We start from the raw sequence: 22,864 nt of genomic DNA on the forward strand, positions 1-22,864 counted from the left end.
CCCCAGTTAAAAAGCATTTTGCATTCTATTTCTTCATGAACTCTTCCCAAATCCCCTGGTTCCCACTTCTGTCCTTTAGCTGAAAAGCAATATCTATTAGCCTTTTGTCATTGTCTAATTATGGCATGTGTTTTCAATTTCTTTGCCAAATAGAGCAAAAGCACCTCAAGAGTTGGGGCTTTACCTCACCTGCATTCTAGATGAGCTGGCAGTCAGAGGCTCTCAGTGAATACGTGTTAAGCACTTCTGAGCACCACAGATTTGCTTTAGCATTACAGATTGATTAAGTATAGACTAGCACAGTGGATGTTGACTTAACAAGGAAATTTTTACATATTTTTAATATACATAAAATTTACAGATGACCTATCTATATTTTATATATCTCATTTCCCTATATCAATGTCTAAACTGCTTTAAACATAGTTTGAGGAAGTCGTTAACCAGGAACCATTATACAACATAAATGACACAGAATTTTATGTGTCACTCAATTAATCTAAATATATCAGTACGAAAATTGCAAACACAACTGCATGAAAACCCAAATCATTAATGGAGATTAGGCACTCCGTCAAAGCGATTTCTATTTCCATGAGTAAAGTAGAAAACTTTTTTTAAATGTTTATTTTGAAAGAGTATGCTCAAGAGAGAGCAGTGGAGGGGCAGAGAGACAGAGAGAGAAGGAGAGAGAGAACCCCAAGCAGGCTCCAGGCTGTCAGCACAGAGCCCAACGTGGGGCTCAAACTCATGAACTATGAGATCATGACCTGAGCTGAAATCAAAAGTCAGATGCTTGACTGAACTACCAAGGTGCCCCTAAAGAAAATTTTGATTTTAGGAAGAAATATTTTTTGTTTTTTCCCCTGTTAAGTGTTTAGGTTTTTTATTAAAAAGTGAAATAGATGGACTTAACCACACAGGTTTTCGAACTTCAGAAAAAGATGACCTCTTCCACTTAATATTTTGGACAAGAAGGGATTTTTTTTTTAGTATAAAATCATCAACTTCATTGCAATACTCTAATCATTACTTTTATTTTTATTTTATTTTTGTTTCAAGTTAGTTTTTTGAATTCCAGTTAACATAGAGTGTAGTAATAGTTCAGGAGAATTTAGTGATTCATCACTTACATACAACACCCAGTGCTAATCACAAGTGCCCTCCTTAGTACCCATCACCCATCTAGCCCATCTTCCACCCACCTCCCTTCATCAACTCTGTTTGTTCTCTATCATTAAGAGTCTCACGTGGTTTGTTTCCCCTCTCTTCTCTTTTTACCCCTTCCCATATGTTCATCCGTTTTGTTTCTTAAATTCCATATATAAGTGAAGTCATACAGTATTTGTCTTTCTCTGACTTATTTGGCTTAGCATAATATACTTTAGCACCATCCACATCGTTGCAAATGGCAAGATTTCATTCTTTTTGATGGCCGAGTAATACTCCAGTGTGTGTGTGTGTGTGTGTGTGTATAGATAGATAGACAGACATATATATATATACACACACACACACACACACACACCCCACATCTTCTTTATCCATTCATCAGTCAATGAACATTTGGGCTTTCTCCATAATTTGCTATTGTTGATAATGCTGCTATAAACATCAGGGTGCATGCGCCCCTTCCAAACAGTATTTTTGTATCCTTTAGGTAAATACCTGGTGGTGATTGCTGGATAACAGGGTAGGTCTATTTTTAAGTTTCTGAGGAACCCCCATACTGTTTTCCAGAGTGGTGGAACACTATTGATTTTTAAAATAAAGTAGGGATAATTCTTCAATAAATTACTTTGAACAATATAATTCTGATAACATCTTATTAGCCAAAGCACATGAGCATTTACATTTTTAAAGCTATTAAAATTTATAAAGTATTCCATTAGATCACATCATAATTGACTAATGAAGACTGGACCATTTGTTTTCTATCCCACTATAATAATTTTAAGGAAAAGTATTCTTCTCTTTTTTTCTTTTAAACCAAGAAGCACTTTTGTATTCAGGTTTCCTAGTTATCATAGTGACTATATTTTTAAGTCATTCACAATAAATGTGTTACTGGAGATAGAATACTGCAGAACTTTTCATACTACAACAGATTTTCTCAAATATAAATTTACCTTGTGGTCACAGATCACCTGATCATATCAGGTGTATGCTGTGAAAGGAAGGGAAAAAGTAGTCAAAATTCCAGTAAAAATAAGAAAAGGCAGTATTACCTACATTCAGCATTTCTTCTGAATAACAATACTGATATCCATCCTGCCACAAACATCTGAAATGATTTGACAGCATAAAAAACAAAGGATAATTAATGAATTGCAGTAAAATACCACTTTTTCACACTGTGAAGATTTTCTATAATCTCCAAATACTTTCTGCCCATGGATTTAAGAAACTCCACTACACCAATTTTCTCATTTCCTGCTAAAACCAAATCTTTACTTTCTGAAACTACCTAAATTTCTTTAGGAATGTCTGCTTCTTATCTGGAATACAGTTTAGGAACAACCTCCCATGGGCATAAAACATATTACAACAATGAAATAATATTACCTTAAACAACTTCCCACATTCTGGGACAGGGAATCCTTTAGGATTCATCATCTCTCTTAACTCATTTCACACTCTCCAAGTGAACTTTCCAAAATGCAAATCTGATCCTCCTCCAATTCGTCAATGTCGATCCATAGCCCAATTTTTGAGGTTCCCATCCTTTGGAAATACAGTGTATGCTGTGCATAATCTTGCCCTTGACCTAATTTCAAAAACCTATACTCAACCACATATGTACCTACCTACATCTCTTACACTGGCCACTCCAAAACAACTTCCATTTCCCTCTCAAAATCCCCATATCCTTATTTCCCCCTCCTTATATCCATTAAATTAGGCTATCGCTTCTTAATCTCTGCACTACTGATGTTTTGAACCAGTTCATTCTTTGCTGTGGAGGGAAGCCCTGTGCACTGTAAGATATTTAGCAGCATCCCTAGCCTCTACCCATTAGATACCAGTACACATTCTACCAGTCAGTCACTGGATCTCTAGATGCCTCAATACTCACAAGCCCCTTAAGAACAAAGTTCTCTCAGGGCACCTGGGTGGCTCAGTCAGTTAAGCGTTTGACTTTAGCTCAGGTCATGATCTCACACCTCATGAGTTCAACCCCAGCACTGGGCTCTGTGCTGACAGGTCAGAGTCTGGAGCCTGCTTCAGATTCTGTCTCCATCTCTCTCTGCCCCTCCGTGACTCACGCTGTTTCTCAAAAATAAGTAAAAACCTTTAAAAAATTAAAAAAAAAAAAAAGAGGACACCGGAGAACAGGAGACCTGGAGTAATCACTGGGATACAGAATTGTTATGGTGTTTTTGTTTGCCACAAAGTCTAATCATGACCCTGACGGGGTTCCCTATAAACCTTACTCTATGTATCCTTAAATATATCAAAAAGACATGGATCTAACTTGCAAATGGTTCCATAGACCAAATCTAGGACATCTTGAGTTACTAAATGAAAATAAATTCTTCATCATGTGAAGGTGAACAGAAGTTTTGAGAAAAGTCTAAGAAGCTCTTTGGAGCTAAGTCTAAAGATTAAAGTAAATAATCATGCTACATAACTGATTCTGGAAAATCATTAAAAATGATTATAAAGTGATAAATCTGATCTTCCTTTGAATCTTGATAACAAGTTCTGAGAGTAAATAGAAAAATGTCTGGAGCAAAGGCAGACATAAATGCACTATCATATGCAAGATGTCTAACTGACATCAAAGGACTAGAGTTCGTTGGGTATGCAATATAGCATTCCTTGCAGAGATATCACCATATGCCTCCCTCAGGGTGATCACAGAATTAAATGACAACATGTGTAAATAGTCTGCCACAATATTTGGCACTAAGGGTTAGTCCCATCGTTAAAAACATCTTTAATGACATTCCCCATTGCCTAAGTGTGAAATTTGTGTCATTCAATATTAGAGTGTGACTGTGTGTCATAGGAAATGAGTACGTTTAAATCAAATTTCAATTTTCATTTTCTGACTCTGATGCACACAACCAGCTCCTCAGTGTGGTCAATCACACTGACCACAACCCTCTTAAATCCTAGAGGCTAAACTAGTGATTAAGACATTGACTGGTGCTGCCTGGGCAGGAATGATCTGGCGGTGAAAATCAATTTTAAAACTTCTAGAAAAGTTTCAAAATTTTATTTTTTATCTACATGTAAAAATCTTGGCTACTATATTAAGTGAAAATGTTAAAATCTGGATTAAGTTGCCTAATGAGACTTCCACAAGTATCCATGTGCACAACTTTTGCTTTCCATTTCACAACGATATGTGTCAACCATATTTTACTTCTAAAAATATATACCATAAGTGATACTACAGACTAGGTGTTTAATAAACTTAATCCTTCAGAAACACAACCATGTAACCTAATGTCAGTTTCAGTACGTACCCAGACACAGATATTTAAATACCTTCCATAACTCATATCTTAAATGGCATTTTAATGACTTAGTATGTGGGCAAACAAAGAATGATATTTTCAAATATAATCAAACGTCTTCATGCTCATATTTAGCAAAACTTGCCATAAACCATCACAAAACAAAGAAAATTTTAAATAAAACTTGTATTATTTCAAGTCTTGGGAAGAGCCTGAAATGCGCAAGGAAAAGCAGAATGCTCCTTCTGGGTAAACGCTGCTTCATTGCAACAGTCCTTGGGCTCTGAAAATTAAACTTCTGTGGAGGCGAACCTCTAATGACTATGGAGCTTTCCAACACTTTGTGCTGCGAGTCTGGCAGCTGCATCACACTACAATTAAAATATTCTAAAAATACAACGAGAGAATATTCATGAAAGCTAGTCTTACTGAAGTATGGTGCTCTTCCTCACTTAAAAAAATATTATAAGAGGTTAACTTTTAAGTCCAGAAAATTGCACAGGATTACAAAAAAAGGAAATACAGACTCTAGCCCTATTTTTCTCCATGAAGAAATTTTTAAATTAGATTCAATTAGTTCCTCTTCTATAAGGCATCATCCTAAGAATATGGATGACCAGGGTCAAGCCTAACTTTTGCTCTCTAGAAAAATCCATGGTCATAAGGCTGAAAATAAAAACTTCCCTAAAGTGAAGAGAGTAAAACAGGCCAAAGTAGAGGTTTATGAACTGCTCTGTGGTCTGTAAACAAGCAGATTACAAAGAAAATGTTGGTGAGGCTTTAACTGGAAGAGAAGAACCCAAGATTCCAACTGGTTCTCAAAAGCTATCACAGGCCCCCAAAGATTTCTCATCTATAAAATTAGCAGGCTGGACTAAATAATTTCCTAAATAAGCTACACATTCTAAAACACTACACTGACTTCGCACCTGTCTTTGTTTTTAACCAAAATGACCCTTTCTCAGAATCTAATCAACTGGTAATCATTGGTAGAAATTGTGATTAGCAGATATTCATAATAAATTACAAAAACAACAAAACAAATCCAAAAGTTATCGATGACCACCAAAAGCCAACAATTAACTTTACAAAGCATCTATTTCAAATAATCTCCTTGAGTTAATTCTGAATCAAAGTATCACAAAGCAAAAAGTTACATGAATTCACTAAATACTAGAAACATATCCATGGGATTTTTGGCATCTATGCAAAGATTATAAAGCAAACATTGAATGAAGTGATAGATTTTTCAGTTCAAGATTAAGACAACATAGTACCAAAATAAGGGTTATTAGATTAAAAAGAATAATCTCTCCCTACTAAACTTAACATTTTCAGGACTAGTTGGCCAGCACCTGCCTCTGGTATAAAACTTTATACACAAGTCAACTGGCTTTTCTTGTTAAACTACTTTCCAGAACAGAAAGTATCCAAGTTGGAGGTGGAGGCTTTTCCAAGGAATTTGGAAGAACGTGCGTTTTCCATGCAACAAATTAAGTATGTGCATTCAGCTTGGCTGTCATGTCTGGTCTTTTTATAAGTCTCTCCTAGCTACAGAAATACTGGGGCACATGCTGGTGGCATTGCCAACTAGGACAACTGTTTGTCTACAGTTTTGATAGTATCGCTGTCTCTCAAACCCCAAAATACTTGAGCCTCTTCCAGTAACCTACCTCGAGGAATCTACACCAAGGAAAGGAAATGATCCAGAACATGTTAAATCTATAAACAGCAAGATGACTAGAGGATAAGAGAATGAGAAACTGGAAATGATCCAAATGCCTAGCAATAGGTTAAATAAATTATGGTATGTCTAGCCAATTGAATATAATTTAGTCATTTATGTATGAAATATGAAGATTATGTAGCAACATAGAAGAGTATGATCAATAAGTGAAAAAAGCAGGATACATGATTACACGTAAAAACCATGTTATGTAAAAAGTATGTGTACATATGTATTTAAATTGCATTAACAAAACTGGTATTAGTAGTTCGCTTTAGGAAGTAGAGTGAGGCTGGGCAAGAAGGGCAAATGTGAAAAGAAAAGAAACTTTCACTCGTTGCATTTCTTTCAATTGTTTGTAAAGGAGTTCAAACAAATCACCCCAAAATGTACAACTTTGGCATGAAGATTATTTCCAGCTGAAAACAATCAAGGCCTAAAAGGCTCAGGAAGAAACTTTGACCTTCCCTCCAACATCTGCCTGAAAAAAATGTAGATCTAGGACCTGCACCAGGAAGGGAATTATCACCCTATGTAACGACAGTATAATATGAACTAGGTATGGTACACAGGAAGGAACCCAGCAAGGCCTGCTTGATCAAAGTCCTCTACATGCCACGGTTTCTAGGTGGCCCAACAAACATTTGTTTACCAAGCATTGACTCTTTCCATTCTTCCTGTGAATTGCCTTCCTTCCGTTTGAAGCTTGGACTCCTATTCCCTTCTCCTCAGGTCCAGAATGACATTATATATCTCATGTTGCCTGTTTTTGGAATCACATTTTTTTCTTCTTTTTTCTCCTTTTTTTTTTTAAATTGAGGTGTAAGTTACATAAAGTACACAAATATTAAGCAAACCTGATAAATATTTCCATTTGTGTATCCCTCTGTAACTACCATTCAGATCAAGCTATAAAGCATTTCTAACACCACAGCAGACTCACTTACCCATCCCACTAGCAATAACATCCTGAAAAATAACTATTAATTCTCATCTCTATCACAATGGATTAATGTGGGGTTTTTTGGAAGGTAATTTTTTTTATGAAGTATCATTAACATACAGTGTTATATTTCTTAAATTTTTTAATGTTTGTTTATTTTTGAGACAGACAATGAGCAGGGGAGGGGCAGAGAGAGACAGACAGAATCTGAAGCAGGCTCCAGGCTCTGAGCTGTCAGCGCAGACATAGGGCTTGAACTCATGAGCCGTGAGATCATGATCTGAGCCACCCAGGCACCCCAGCATAAAGTGTTAAATTAGTTTCAAGTGTACAACACAATGATTCAACAATTCCATACAGTACTTAGTGCTCATCAAGATAAGCATATTCTTGATTTCCTTTATCTATTGCATCCCTGCCCCCCAACTACCTCCCCCCTCCTCTGGCCACCATCAGGTTTGTTCTCTATATTTAACAGTCTGTTTCTTATATTTCTTTTGTTTTAAGTCCCACATAAGAGTGAAGTCATACTGTGTTTGTCTTTCTCTGACTTATTTCATTTAGCCTTATACCCTCTAGGTCCATCCTGAAATCTCATGTCTAAGTGAACTGTCTGTATGTACAAAATTAAACATGATTTTCTCCTGTTAATTTGTCTCATGTAAATTTTATTCTTAGACCAGCCAGAAGAACATTAAAAGAGAAAAATTTTTTCCTCCCCAACATCTGAATTTTCCAATAGAAATGTATGGACTTTACTTGGGTAATTTTCTCTTAAGAAAAAAAAAATGTATATAAAAATATGGGTAGGATACTCAATGGTATTAAAAATAATGTTAAAATGTAAGATTGTACATTTACTTTTCCTATTTTTTCTATATTTTCAGCAATGTCATATTCTTTAATTAAAAAAATTAAATCTATGAAATAACTCTAGAAGTCATCTTTTTGTCAAGCATATAATTACTCCTTAACCTTTTTTTCCATTTTTCAGATCCTATTCAAAGAATAATCTTGTCATATAATCTACAATTACACAGAATGCATTGCAGATAAACCCCAGGTAAAAGTGTATCACTCTAAAACCTAAAAAAAAATTTTTTTTAAATCCGAAATAACCTGATTAGCTTATTAGTTCTTTGTCCTATCCCTCATCTTTATCACTAAAGCCTTTCACAGAGCTTGACCATGGAGGCTTACAGCACAGCAGTGAAGTGTGTATGTGTATGTTGGTGGAGAGGGGCTGGAACATACTTCCTGGGTGTGAATTCTAGCTCCACCACCAGCTGCGTGATTTTGAATGGTTACTTTGTTTTAATTTCTCCAATGTAAAATGGGAATTGTAATACCAAACTCTCAAGATTGTTGTGAGGACTAGTGGAGAAGACTAATATAAAGCACTAATGCCTGCTGTAGTAAGCTACTAGCTTTAATCTATTAGCTAATTAAGCTGTTAGCTATTATTCTAAGCATTCTAAAATATGAAACAAAATCTATTTTTAACAATTATTATAACCATTGCAAAATACATTTATAACAAAAACACAATGAATCTAACACAATTTTATGATCCATGCATTACTCCAGCTTAGACATCCAAGGATAAATAAGGAAAGAAAAGAGTTTGCAATGATGACATTTTTATCTCAGCTACACTTTACATTGCATAATTCATTGCAAGCTGAAATTGTTTTCCTTAAACATCTCTTCTTTTCCTGATTTGCAACTGCAGTGACTACTAACAGGATTTTAGTGTTTTCCTCCAGCTTTCCATTAAAAGGGAGAAAATATTATTTAAGGTCAGGGGAAACTGTTTATACAAAGGATACCAGAATGGCAAAACACAAACTTTACTTCAACAAAAAAATAAGAGGGATATCTAAGTGCTTCTTTCTTTCTTCCTGCTGTTTATATCACTCTTTGAAAAGAGGGTTCATTAAATCAAAAACTAAGATTAACCCCCCCGCCCCTCCTTAAAATCTGCTTACATTCAGGGATCAAAGAACAAATGAATGTTTTCTCTTCCTATGCCTAGACTTCCTCCAGTTCTGAAAAATCCTACTAGTTACTCTTACTCTATTGATTCCCGATTGGGATAAATTAAATCAGGGCTACTCACACTGTAGAGATAAAGATGTATCTAATAAGACAAAACACAGTCATCTAGATTTCTATTATCTACAAAAAGAAATGCATGCAGTGGGAGCAGTGGGAGAATTAATACCAAACTCTGTCCTCATCTACTTCAAGGAAAAAATATACCAGGATTAAATGAAGCACAGAAAATATTTAAAAACAGATATCAACCATTTGATTTTTATGTAGCAATTTTTGAGGGAAAAAATGCTGTAAATAAGAATGGTCAGGTCTATTACAAAGAAGTGAACTTTCACTAGAAGCTGTCATGTCAGAAAGGGTACAAAAATAAGTTATTATTCATATAATTGCATCCATGAAATAATTAAACTTTTTAAAAAGTGATGGTGGAAATCTTCATAAACCCTAAGATGAGTGATAAGAGGAAGGTACTCCAAGGGGTTGTCATGATCCCCAAAGAGGATCTACTGCATGTGTGTAATCCTCAGACTGGCAGTGGTCCCAAAGTCTGGAAGTATTTTACCCCCAAGCATCAACTGCTAGCAATTTCTGAGTCTGCTTTGCCTCTGCCCATGACAAGAATCAACTTGTTCCAAAATTCTACTAAATATGTTTCTTTTATGTTAAAACTCTGCTGTTTCTGGGAAAGCTAAGAGCTAGAATTTTTTACACATGTGGACAAAAGCTATATTTGGACCTTTCATTCTCTTAACAGAATAAAAACAGTTATAAAGAACTCCCCCCTGCTGCAGTTTATTATAAGAAAGTAACCCTTTTGAAAAAATGTTAAAAGTAAACCTTATTCTCCTATTCAATTCTTTTAACTTAAAAGTTCAAGGTTTTATTTAAAAAATAAGAGTAAAGCATTTAATCTAAATTAACTGCAAGTTTAAAAAAACTACTTAAGAGGAAAATAGTCATGACTTCTATTTACAGATAATTTTTTCTAGTCACTTCATCTATAAGCACATACATTGTACATTTCTTCAAAAAAATCGATAACATCACTTTTAAGTATTAAATACTTAAAATCCCACAAGACTAAATCATTATTTCTTAGATTTCTCTTGAAATACATGTAAAACCATTTGGGACATCTTTATTTAATCCCCTGTGAAACTGTAGTGCCCAACTGCATGTTAGCATCATACAACAAAGACTATAAACCGTATCATGCTGACACACGTGCCTCAACTAGATAAGAAGTAGACAGACTAGCTATGAGAACACCTCTAAGTTCTGAAATAAAGTTTAGCATGTGGCCTAAATGTTAGCAAAGGTAACAATCCAACAAGTCTTTCTTTTTGAATCATTTCACTTACTTGACACCATGATTTTTGAATCTTAGCAGTATTGACCTCTTGGACCCCAGCAAATTATGCTGTGTGTGTTCTGTGCAGTGTAAGATGGTTAGCAGCATTCCTGGCCTCTCCCCACTTACTACACACCAGGGGAATCCTCATGCCCAGGCATGGCATCAAAAAAGGATTCCCATTCAATGAATGGGTGACAGATGGTAATCACTTATTCTGGTGAGTACTGTGTAATGTACTCAATTATCAAATCCCTATGCTGTACACCTGAAACTAATATAAGATTGTATGTCAACAGTACTTCAATAGTAAAAATTTAAAAAAAAAAGACTCCAGACAGTCTAAATGTCCCCTAGAGATGAAATCGTACCCAGTTGAGAACCACCAAGAGTTAACGTGGATAAAATCCTAAAATATTACTTTATTTGAAGTGATTTTAGAAGGAGATATAAAATGCATGAGTTATATGTACTAATCAAGTCTACCCTGTAAATGAAATCAATACTACTAGGAAGATGTGATAATCCATTTTGATGGAAGAGAAGATCCAAGGGACATTGTTTTAACAATAATGCTACTGGCACATGACGCTTTAATCAAGAAAGCCTTCAAGCCCACAAAAGATAACCAGGGCCCCTTAAGACTCTAGCATAGGTATCAGGATGAGATCAGTGACTGTTCATGATGAACTGCCTATAAATTGTTACTCTATCCTTGTGTTAAATATCAGATCAATGTAAGATGAAAAAAAACCGCACCTGAGCAGAAGTAACCAGATAAGGCAGACAGCCTAAAATTTTGTGTGGGGACAACTTATTAACAGATCTAGGTTCCTTTCTCATTCCTTTCTTTTCACCTAAATGAAGCTGTCCTCTTCTTGAAAATGTTCAGAGAACAGATTGTTTTACATGCCCACAGAGAAATCATTTTATAGGTGTGTCTGGGTGGCTCAGTAGGTTAAGCGTCTGACTCTGGATTTCAGCTCAGGTCATGATCTTGCTGTTCATGAGATCAAGCCCCATGTCAGGCTCTGTGATGACAGCACAGAGCCTGCTTAGGATTCTCTCTCTTCCTCTCCCTCTGCTCCTTCCCCCTCTCCCCTCTCTTTCAAAATACATACATTTTTAAAAAAGAAATCATTTTATAAAATCAAATCAAAATGAACACTGATCAAAGATTTGCATTAACCTTAAGCATAAGACAAATTTCCTACGCTATTTCAAAGCAAGAAATAAAAGTTCTCATTATAACACATATTAGCCAAAAATCAGACTTCAAGTTTTAAATAGCAAGTCAACCTATAGCACAGGTGTTGGATCAGCATGCCAAGAAAACTATAGCTTTTAAGGATACCTGGAATTCTGAAAATATGACACCTAAAAATTGTGTCTATCAAAAGTAAAATCTGTAATTTTTCCAGAGAAGTACTTTATTTGAAAGTTTAAAGATATCTTCTTTCTTTGCACATGGGAAGTAATGTTGTAAGTTCTATATAGTGACAAAAGTGATTCATGTAACGTTTTATAGTCATATGCTAAAATTTCAAAGATTAACTCATAATGTTTTCATTTTACAACTGATTGAAATCAGTCTTTGTTTTCCTTCTCAGTGCTTAAGTTTTTGCTTCTAAGCAGACATGAGAAAGTCTGCTTAGAAATCAGAACAGCATATACTGGATTTCTGAGGGCAACTATAATCATGTTTCCTTCTGAATTAGTTTTTTAAAAATCTCCCTCTACTTTTCTTTCTTACACAAAATTGAAAACATACTACAGAGGTTTTTTTTCTTGCTTTTTCCACTCAACATTTTCCCAGGTCTTTATAAATATTCCCCCAAATATAATTTTCAATGGCTGCTACATACGAATTCTATGGTATTATTATTTAGCTCTTTTCTACATTAGGGATCTTAAGTTGTTTTGAATCCTTTGCTTTTATTGCTGAAATGAAAATTCTTATGCATAATCATGTTTGCATCTCAGGTTATTTTGAATAAATTCCTAGAAGTTAATTTATCAATTCAAATAGTAAGAACATTGTAAAGTTGTACAAAACAAATTGCTTTCCATAAAGATTATAAAATTTATACTTCCAACATTCTTTGAAAATGCCAATTCACTCCATATTCAAAAAAAGTAAATTTTCTTTTTTAAAAACTGTCCATTTTAAATATCAAAAATACTATCTCAGTGCTTTAATTCATTTTTTAGTGAGATTGAACTCTTTTATACTCAGTATTTATAATTCTATCTTTTCAAGGTGTTGTCTTTTATCTGTCTTGCCATTGCAGTGTTGTTTTTTTCCTATTCAACTACTATAACTCAATACAAAGGATCTAAATCTTGCTAATGACATCTGTAAATTTTTATTTTGTAAGTTGTCTAGCCAACCTTTCCCCTTGTGATTTTCCCGCAATTTTTATGCTTAGGAACTCCTTTCTCATTTCAACCTAACTATTGACATGTTTTCTTTTAGTTCTTTTGTTTCATTTGATGTATATATTTTTAAAACACTTGGAATTTATTTTTGGTATGGAATCAGGATGATGACTTAATATCTGGTAGCATAAGAGCACATTAATCATTATTTACAAAATTTTCTGCCTCTTTTTCCAGATTAGCTATTGAAATCACTTGGGTAGTCCTCCCCCCACCAGAAAAAAAAATCTCATTTAGGTTCTTACTGAAATTGCAATTAAATTATAAATAAAAAATAGGGAGAATACATAGAAGAATGTTGAATACTGGGGCTGTCAGGCAATTACCTCACACCTATTATAGAAATACTTCCAATATCTCATTTGTTTACCACACATAAGCTTTTTGTGTCAGGTGGTAGTTTTTAGAAGTGTATTAGAGATTTCACTGTCCATTTTTATTACTGATTTTTTTTTATAAATATTTATTTTTGAGAGAGAGAGAACGTGTGGGTATGCATGCGGAGTGGGCAGAGAGATAGGGATCAGAGGTTCTGAAGCCAGCTCCCCACTTATAGCAGACAGCCCGACACAGGGCTTGAACTCACGAACCGCGAGATCATGACCTGAGCTGAAGTTGGATGCTCAACCAACTGAGCCACCCAGGTGCCCCTATTACTAAATCTTTAGCTAAATATTAATTTTGTATTTTGTCAAATACCTTTACAACCATTTTGGGATTACATGCGCCTTTATGCTTTATCCTCTAGATCTCATGTATAAACAGATTTCTTAACAGTGATCCATTCTTTAATTCCTGTCATTAAGTCCAGCTCTTAGTAGTGTAGTATTTTTTAATATGTGGGTAATTTGGGGTTGCTTGTGCTTTAGTTAACATTTTTACATACTGATATATCTAGTCTGGAGCTTCTTTGAAGGCAATTTTTTAGATAATTATTAACATTTCAATGATCACCCATTTCAATTAGATGTTCAACTTCCGTATTTCACTTCCATTTTCCCTGAAAAATGTTCATTTGGAGATTTTCAATCACAATTTTTAAAATCTCATCTGCATTTACTGTTTATATGCCATTCAGGTTTTTTAATTTTGCACATTTATGGCTTTCATTTTTCTTTTTGTTAGGGGTCTTAAATGTTTGTCTCTGTTTCCTGTCTTCCTGTGTCAACCAAGAATTAGTTATTTAACTTGCCACATCTTTATTTTATTTTAATTAATTTTCACTCACTTGCACAATGAGTCTTGTCTTGTGCCATGCTATTAACTCAATTTGTAAAGTGTCTGTTGCCATTCATACTATGAACCTTGGGCAGGCTGCTATGAAAGGTCATGTCTTCCAATCGCCAATTTAATTAATTAGAAAAGTCACTATTAGCTCAACATAATCTGCTGGAATTTTTAGAACCTAGTTTTTAAATTCTGTTAATGTTTCAAGAAAAAATCAGCTAACTAGGTGTTAGGAATCTGGTGTTAGGAAATTAGAAAACTACCTTCTTGCATTTTTTCTAGAAGGCACTGCTCCAATGTTTCATTTTCAGCACTATATGAGCTAAACACTTCAGAGTAAATTAAGTGCGCTATAGGGAAGAAGCAAAAGGGAATGAAGAAACAAATTTAATGCTGGAAACTATAATGTTCAATAAAATGTAAATACAAACAATTTACCTTTATTGAAATTAGGAAAAAAATATACTTCAGAAGCCACATGTTTCTTTTTAGGAATGATAATCTGATTGTGGCAAAACTCAGTATTCATGCATTCTTCAGATTTGCCCAATTTTTCTTCTTTTTTTTAAGTTTGTTTATTTTGAGAGAGAGAGCATGCACAGGCAAGAGATGGGCAGAGAGAGAGTAAGAAAGAGAATCCCAAGCTGGCTCCACACGGTCAGATCCTGATCTCACGAACCATGAGATCATGGCCTGAGCTGAAGAGCTGGACGCTTAACCAACTGAGCCACCTGGGCACCACGCCTAATTTTTCTTCTTTAGCCCATTAGATTTCCTGATATATTGTTACCATAATTTGGCTTTCACTTTCCTGTGTAATTTTTGTATATTTTTCAGAAATGCTGATTAATTACCTCCACGGTCCTCCATGAAACTCACATAGACATTCCTATCAAAATACTTTTTTGAAATGCATTTTCAACATTATATATAGGTGAGGAGAAAAGGTTTCTCCTTTCTAGGCTTTTCTAACATTTCTAAAAATGTTAAATATCTTTAATTTGGACTCCTACAAGTTACCAAACCCATAAATGACTCTACTAGTCAACAGGTGTTCTTATTCTTAGAAAACCTTCCACTTAATATAGGAAGCCTCTTCAACTTCTAGTCTTCCTTCAGAAGTTTACATTTCCCTAGCCCCCCAAAAATGATTAATCCAATTAAAAAATGGGCAGAAGACATGAACAGATAACTTTTCCAAAGAAGATGTATAAAAATAACCAATGGACACATGAAAAAATGCTCAACATCACTCACCATCAGGGAAATACAAATCAAGACCACGATGAGATACCACCTCATACCTGTCAGAATGGCTAAAATTAACAGCACAAGAAACAACAGGTATTGGTAAGGATGCAGAGAAAGAGGAACCTTCCTGCACTGTTGGTGGGAATGCAAACTGGTGCAGCCACTCTGGAAAATAGTATGGAGGGTCCTCATAAAGTTAAAAATAGAACTACCCTATGATTCAGCAATTGTACTACTAGGTATTTACCCAAATACAAAAATACTAATTCAAAGGAATACATGCACCCTGATGTTTAGAGCAGCATTATCAACAACAGCCAAATACAGAAACAGCTCGTGTCTGTCAATAAACGAATGAATAAAGAAGATATGGTATAAGTATACATATATACAAACATATATATACATGTATACATATATATATACACATACACAATAAAATATCATTCCACCATAAAAAAGAATGAAATCTTGCCATTTGCAATAACATGGTTATAGCTAGAGAGTATTATGCTAAGTGAAATAAGCCAGTCAGTGAAAGAAATACCATATGACTCCACATATGAGTGAAATCAGAGTCTTCTATAAGACTCTGGACTACTTATTGTCAAATATGTAACTACCATGATACAGGGAGACTTTAAAAGTAAGACGGAGAGATGGGGGGGGGGGGGGCTAGTGAACATCTTACCTGCTTTCCGTCCAGCGTGCAGAGCCTCTTGACCACTCCTGAATCTAGTTTAATGGCTTCGGTGATATCTGTCAAGACCTGTTCAAATGAATGAGCAGTCTTCTTATTTAGAAGGATCCTCACGGCTTTTCTAGGCTTCACTCCACTTCGAATCACGGTCACCAATTTCGGTTTGATGAAATCTTTACTTTCCTTCACTTCACTTTTCACCGAGGGGGGAGCAGCCAAGGCTCGGGATGTCCCACCCTTGATGTTCACAGACCAGTTCGGATTAATATTTTTGGTGTAATCAACTTTACGAAATGGTTCATTTGATGCACACACGTAACTCTCACCTAAAAAAGCAATAAACAGTTATATTAGCATAATTATCCTCACCACAGAAGCACTGTATCTTAAGAACAAATGGAGACCCATTAAGTGAACTCTGAAACCTAACAGGTTCGCTGGAAGGGGATTCACATCCTTTTCCTTTGGCATTCTGTCCACCTTTCTCTCTATTTAAACATCTAGATTGGTTTTGAGAGAGAGAATAACACACATTACGAAGTGAAAAGCACAGGACAAATGAAACAAGAGAGATTTGGGCTTTATTCTGATCAAATATGTCACCCCGAAAAACTCCTCTGCACTTTGGTTCTCAAGATCACTGTCTATAAATTCAAGTTGTTGAATCAGATGAATTCTAGAGTACTTTCCAATTCCAAAAGCTATTAACCATTTTAAATTTTTTTAAATCTCATTCTGGAAGAAATAATATATTCACACAAAGAAATAAAACTATTTTTCTCCTTCCAATTACAGATTTCAGTCCTAATTGAAGAATGATTACTCCATCCTCACATAGCTGTCTAAAATATATTTAGTCATAAGATCATTTACTCAATTAATGAAGTACTGCAAAAACAAAGGAAGAGTTTTGACAGCTCAAAGAAATATACTTCAGGCATTTTTTTTCTTAACTAAAGAATGTGAATTTAGAATAGTTCAAATAGACAGCCTTTTCTATATTCACTTAAATGGGAAAGGATATTAAGCATTTTAAAATGATGTGTTCCTTATTCATGCAGCCTTCTGCCTAATTCTTATTAAGTAAAATATAAAAACTATAATATTTGTTGATTAGCTTACCAAGTCAATGTTCATTAATTTTAAGTTCCAAAATTACAGGTTGAAAAATAATTTTTATAATTATATGTTGAAAACCATAATTCATAATTATATGTTTAAAATCATAATTTTTCTTTCAGGAAACCCAGAAGTCACCCAATCCTTTTATTCTCACCTTTCTGGCATACAAGAGGACTACACTGTAAAATTTTCTCTAATATACCTTCTAACTCAAAAAGAATCCAGTATTTTTTCTCATTTTCAGTGTAACAGTCTCACTCTTAATAATTATATGACATCAGTCTTAACGTTCATGCTTAAAACAAAAATAGTCAAAATAGTGAAAAGGAATTCCTGAGAAAAACCTACTAATATAAATATTTAACATCCTATGATTTAGGATGTTCTTAAAATCCTGATTAATGGAGAACTTGAAGACTCCCAAAGGCACACAAACAATTCAGTAACAGATCAGGCATATAAGAAGGGTCTAAAAAGAGGAGTAACATCTTCTATCTAACGGTATAATGAGGCCACTGTCCAACTAGGGAACCAGCCACAGGCTTTAATGCTGCTTCCACACCAGTAGTCTGAAAGCCAGCCCAACCATCTCCATTCAGTTAGAGATTTTTCATCTCTGTAGGTTTATCTAAATCACTTTTCACAGTGTAATCATCTGGGGAAGTGCTATGTAATTTCAAATACACGCATAAATTTCATAAAATAGAACTATATACCACACGCATGTATTTATGAGCAAAAATACTTATGATTTTGCTTTAATTTTATAGAGAACACAAGTCTCACATTGAAAAGCTCTATTTTTACCAACAATAAAAACTTAATTGTATGTTCTGATTCAAAATATTAAGACGAAGAAAAGGAAATTTCAGCAAGAGACTGTTTTGTTTTTGCTTTTGTTTTTTTAAGGGCAGGGAGAAGTCAGCTGGGGAAAAGCCTTTCCCAGTATAAATGAAAAAAACAATGGCAAAGAGAAACAAAACAAGAGCATGTTTAGTATGTCAGATTTCCTTGATCAACCTAGTCCCTGCACAGTTGACGTATCAACCAAGCAAACTGCCTTTGAAATTCGTCTGTATTTTGCCTCTTTACACAGGTTCAGGATGCCAGAATGAAAACAGGTAGAGGAAGTCTGTCTTTTAATTTGTGTATGTGTGGTTACACGTACATTTTAATTCCCTCCTTCTCTCCCTTTTTTGCTTCATAATGTTTCAATTAAGAACTTGTAGGGGTACCTGAGTGGCTCAGTCAGTTAAGGGTCTGACTTCAGCTCAGGTCATGATCTCATGGTTTGTGAGTTTGAACTCCACATCAGACTCTGCACTGACAGCGCAAAGCCTGCTTTGAATACTGTCTCCCACTCTCTGCCTCGGTCTCTCTCTCAAAAATAAACATTAAAAAAAAAACAAAACAAAACTTGTAGATCAGGGGCACCTGGGGGGCTCAGTCAGTCAAGTGTCTGACTCAAGCTCAGCTCAGATCTTGAGGTTGTGAGTTCAGGCCCCACATTGGGCTCCACACTGGGCATAGAGCCTATTTAACAAACAAAGACTGGGGCGCCTGGGTGGCACAGTCGGTTAAGCGTCCGACTTCAGCCAGGTCACGATCTCGCGGTCCGGGAGTTCGAGCCCCGCGTCAGGCTCTGGGCTGATGGCTCAGAGCCTGGAGCCTGTTTCCAATTCTGTGTCTCCCTCTCTCTCTGCCCCTCCCCCGTTCATGCTTTGTCTCTCTCTGTCCCAAAAATAAATAAACGTTGAAAAAAATAAATAAATAAAAGTAAAAAAAATAAAAAACAAAGACTTGTAGATCAGTTCTATAATATATAAAGTTTTGAACCAGCAAACGCCTGCTAGACAGAGCCTCACCCCTTCCTTGTACGCATGGCAGACAAATAACAGTCCACAGAGTGTTCTTCAGTTAGGCCTGGACTCTTCCTCATAATATGCAAGGAGTACCTACTATGCGCTAGCTCACATGCTAAATGCTGACATAATAAGATACCCACTTTGGCATTCTTGGTATACAACATTTCAGCAGCAAGGTTTAAGACAGGTAAACCTGTGTTTCTGTATACTGGGCACATAAAGCCCTATAGTACAGATGTCATACTTTGATAACAATAGACACCAAGATACCTAGGCTAGTTTCCCTTGCTATGTCCCCACCCTGATTAAACAGTCTCTGATTGTAATTTTTTCACTTCCATATTTGTCTATCAGGAGAGAATATGGTGACAAAAGAATTTAAGATTTTGGTTCCTTGGCCAGTTAGAGCTCTTGCTGTTAACCAAACAATAAATTATTATTCTGTTAGGTACTAAGCACCCACAAGATTGCTTAGAAGCAATCAGCCTCCCCTCAACCAGATTCATGCTACTGTAGAGATTCTGGTTTAAGATTTGTTACTTTCCTGCCAACTTGTCACTTCCCCCTACCTCCCCGTTCTGGCGAGGAATATCACTTCCTGCTAAAAGTACTTAGTTAGAAACCTACACACCATTCTTCACTCTTCTGGTTTCCCTACATGCTACATTCTGACATCAAGTTCTGTCCTATTTTCTAAATATTTCTCAAAATGTCCACTCTCTGTGTCCTGACCACCACCTACTTTCTACTTGGATCAGTTCAAGAATCTTGTGTTTTCTGCTGACTCCCCAATAATGTAACAAATGGCAGTACATCTTATGCTATTAATACACCTGAAAAAGTACATCCTGAAGTAATGAGTTTTGATATACTGATAAAATACATATTCTGAAAAGATTTTTTAAAATTTGCCAATACATACTAAAACCACACTTACCCAAACAAGGAAAAGATAAGCATAAGAGTTAAACTAAGATATAAATGTGTATGTATACATATATCATATATGGACATATGAAAAATAAAGAAGTCCCTGAAGTCCACAACAGATCTGACATTAACAGCGATCTTGACATTATTACAAGCTGGTCTGATGCTCACAGACAGACCTATGTTCTTCCCTGGGATATAAGCTCACAGAATATATCAAAGTCACTCAGGCTATGGTAAAGTGACACAAAAACAAGGTCGCTGTGCAACCCACAAAATATGAGACATCCTCCTCTCAACTCAATGAATTACTGCCACTTCTTTACCAATTATAGCTTTTTCCTCAATATACTCTGTGCTCCCTATAAGATTTAATGAGATACTCATAGAATTGTCCTTCCTTCTAACAGCAACCAATACAGAGCAAGTCCCTGCTTCTGCAGATCCTCCCTGAAATTATCCAACCAAAGCCCAAATTCTATGATAGGTCTAACACCTTCTTACCAAGATGCCCCATGGTATACTCCAATGTCCATTCTCCTTACTGCAGTGAGTAATAAACTCAACTTGTTTGACTACAGGTATGTTCTTGGTGGACTCTGGTGGTTCTCTCAGAGAACTGAGATACACACACACACACACAAACACATGCGCGCTCTCTCTCTCTCAATTTCTTTCTCTCCCTCCTTCCAATAATAGTTCTGTGACCATAAGAGTTTGGGGGGAAATCATTTTGGAAACTATAAACACATGAATACTATATACAAAGAAAATTTGCTTTATGTATAGAAAGAAGATGGATAGAAGCATAAGGTGGTTTATAAAACTTAACTGTTTTCATGTACAAAGAGAAAGTCTTTGAATATCCTTTAAGACTCCACAGTGGCATGGTTGGGCTTCTTACCACTGACATTCGTTCAAAGTCACTTTACTTCATAGTTAGCAGGCTGACAAATTGTCTACAACTGTGTAATACAACCTGGGTATTAACCATTAACTTTCATCCTTACTCAACCCAAGATACAGCCTCCTCTTTAAGAGGCAAGAGGATAGGGGCACCTGGGTGTCAGCTGGTTAAGCATTGGACTCTTCATTTCAGCTCAAGTTATGATCCCAGGATTGTGAGATTGAGCCCCACAGGGGGCTCCACACTGAGCGTGGAGCCTGCTTGGAATTCTTTCACTCTCCTCTCTCCCCTTCTGCCCTTCTCCCACCCCCCCCCCCACACCTAGCTCTAAAAATAACATAAATCTTTAAAAAAAAAAAAGAGGCAAAGAGGATATTACAAGCCAAGAATTCCCCAATTTCTTGTCTCTGAAAACTTTCATTGCCACAAACGTATTTCAGACTGTGACAATTTTTCCCACCTTCTCTCCCTTTTCAGTAATAGGACAGCCACCTCCTATTCGATGTTGAGTCGCTCCACCAGGATTTAGATCTTTCTGTCTCCTCACGCTGCAGTTGCAGGGACATTGTTCTTCTCTTCTTCATTTAACTAGGCAGCCCTCTCTCCAGAATTAGATACAAATACCTCCCACCTTAAACACACACAAATCCTCCCTCTCTTCATTCCTCATCCCACTCTACCTAATGTGCTTCTGGCTTCCATTCACTGCTGAGTTAAAAAGCACTCCTCAAATGTTTTTTCACCCACTGTTTGTTCTTCAGCCACTGTGGCATTACTTTTGCTCCCTGCATTCCCCTGGCTGGAACACCCTGATCCCCAAACAGGTCTTTGCCAAAGGCAAAGTAAACCTTCCAAATTCACTTGGTGTCTTCTCAGGGCACTGGACACTAGTCATGGTTCTCTTCTAGAAATCCTTTTTTCCTTAGCTTCCACAACCTGGTATCTTTTGGTTTATACCTCTTACTTCTTTGGTTACTCTTTCTTGGTCTGCTCTTCAGGATCCTCTTCTCCCACGCATCTACTTCATCCTCCTTAGGCTGTCTGTGGGCAATTGCATTCACCTCCACAGCTTCAAACACCACCTATATCCTGAGGACATCTCCAGCCTACTCCTGCTAGATAATCTATGAATATCTCACATACTACTGCCTAAAACTAACTCCACTCCCCATTACGGCCACTCTGACCTCAAACTCTCTTCCTGAATTCCCCAACTTACTGAATGAAATTACCATCTATATGGACACCTACCCAAAAATCAAGACTCCTGCCTCTCTTTTCCCTTTCCCACATTCAACAGAATTGGCAAAACTGTCGACCGTGGTCTAAGCATCTCTGGAATGTATCCTCTTTGACTCTGCCTCCTCTCATTTCTCCTTGGATTAGAGTAGTTAAGTTCTCTATGGGGCCTCATTCCATCTTCCACATAGTTGTCAAGGCAAATTTTTAAAAATGTAGATCTGATGTCATCTGCTTGCTTCACTGCCTTTGAAATAAAGACCAAACTCCTTAGCACATCACACACTTCCACCCTCATCTCCCACCACTTTCCCACAGGTTCCTAAGTCAGTGTCATACCAGTGTATTTGCAACTTCCTTCCAAACCCATCATACCCTCTTATTTTCTTTGCTTCTTGTATGTCTGAAATAACCTTCCTCCTTCTCCCATCTTGCCTCTTTTTAACTGACCAGTCAAGATTAGACACTCTCGGCAAAGAGGTAAAGCAATAGGAACCATCATATATTGCTGGAAAGATTTTAAATTGGTTCCATTACCTAGGAAAAACACTATCTAATACTAGGTTCATAATATACACATCATATGACCCAGGAATCCATCCCAGAAAAATATCCCAGAAAAACTCATGCACATGGGCAC

The 22,864-nt window shown here is 36.1% G+C and overlaps 1 protein-coding gene across 8 annotated transcripts in view; it reads right to left on the reverse strand.

Moving 5' to 3' along the window:
- DCLK2 (doublecortin like kinase 2) overlaps window positions 1-22,864 on the reverse strand; it is a 154,416-nt gene that overhangs the window by 117,417 nt on the left and 14,135 nt on the right. For all 8 annotated transcript variants that reach the window (XR_007151706.1, XR_007151705.1, XM_047856882.1 and 5 more), the window contains exon 2: window positions 16,153-16,487. Coding sequence is in view for 6 of the 8 variants with exons in the window: in XM_047856882.1 (XP_047712838.1) it covers window positions 16,153-16,487 (335 nt within the window). In the remaining 2 variants the exon portion in view is untranslated. The remainder of the gene's footprint in view (window positions 1-16,152; window positions 16,488-22,864) is intronic.

Source organism: Prionailurus viverrinus, chromosome B1, assembly GCF_022837055.1.
Source record: "Prionailurus viverrinus isolate Anna chromosome B1, UM_Priviv_1.0, whole genome shotgun sequence".
Classification (NCBI taxonomy): domain Eukaryota; kingdom Metazoa; phylum Chordata; class Mammalia; order Carnivora; family Felidae; genus Prionailurus; species Prionailurus viverrinus.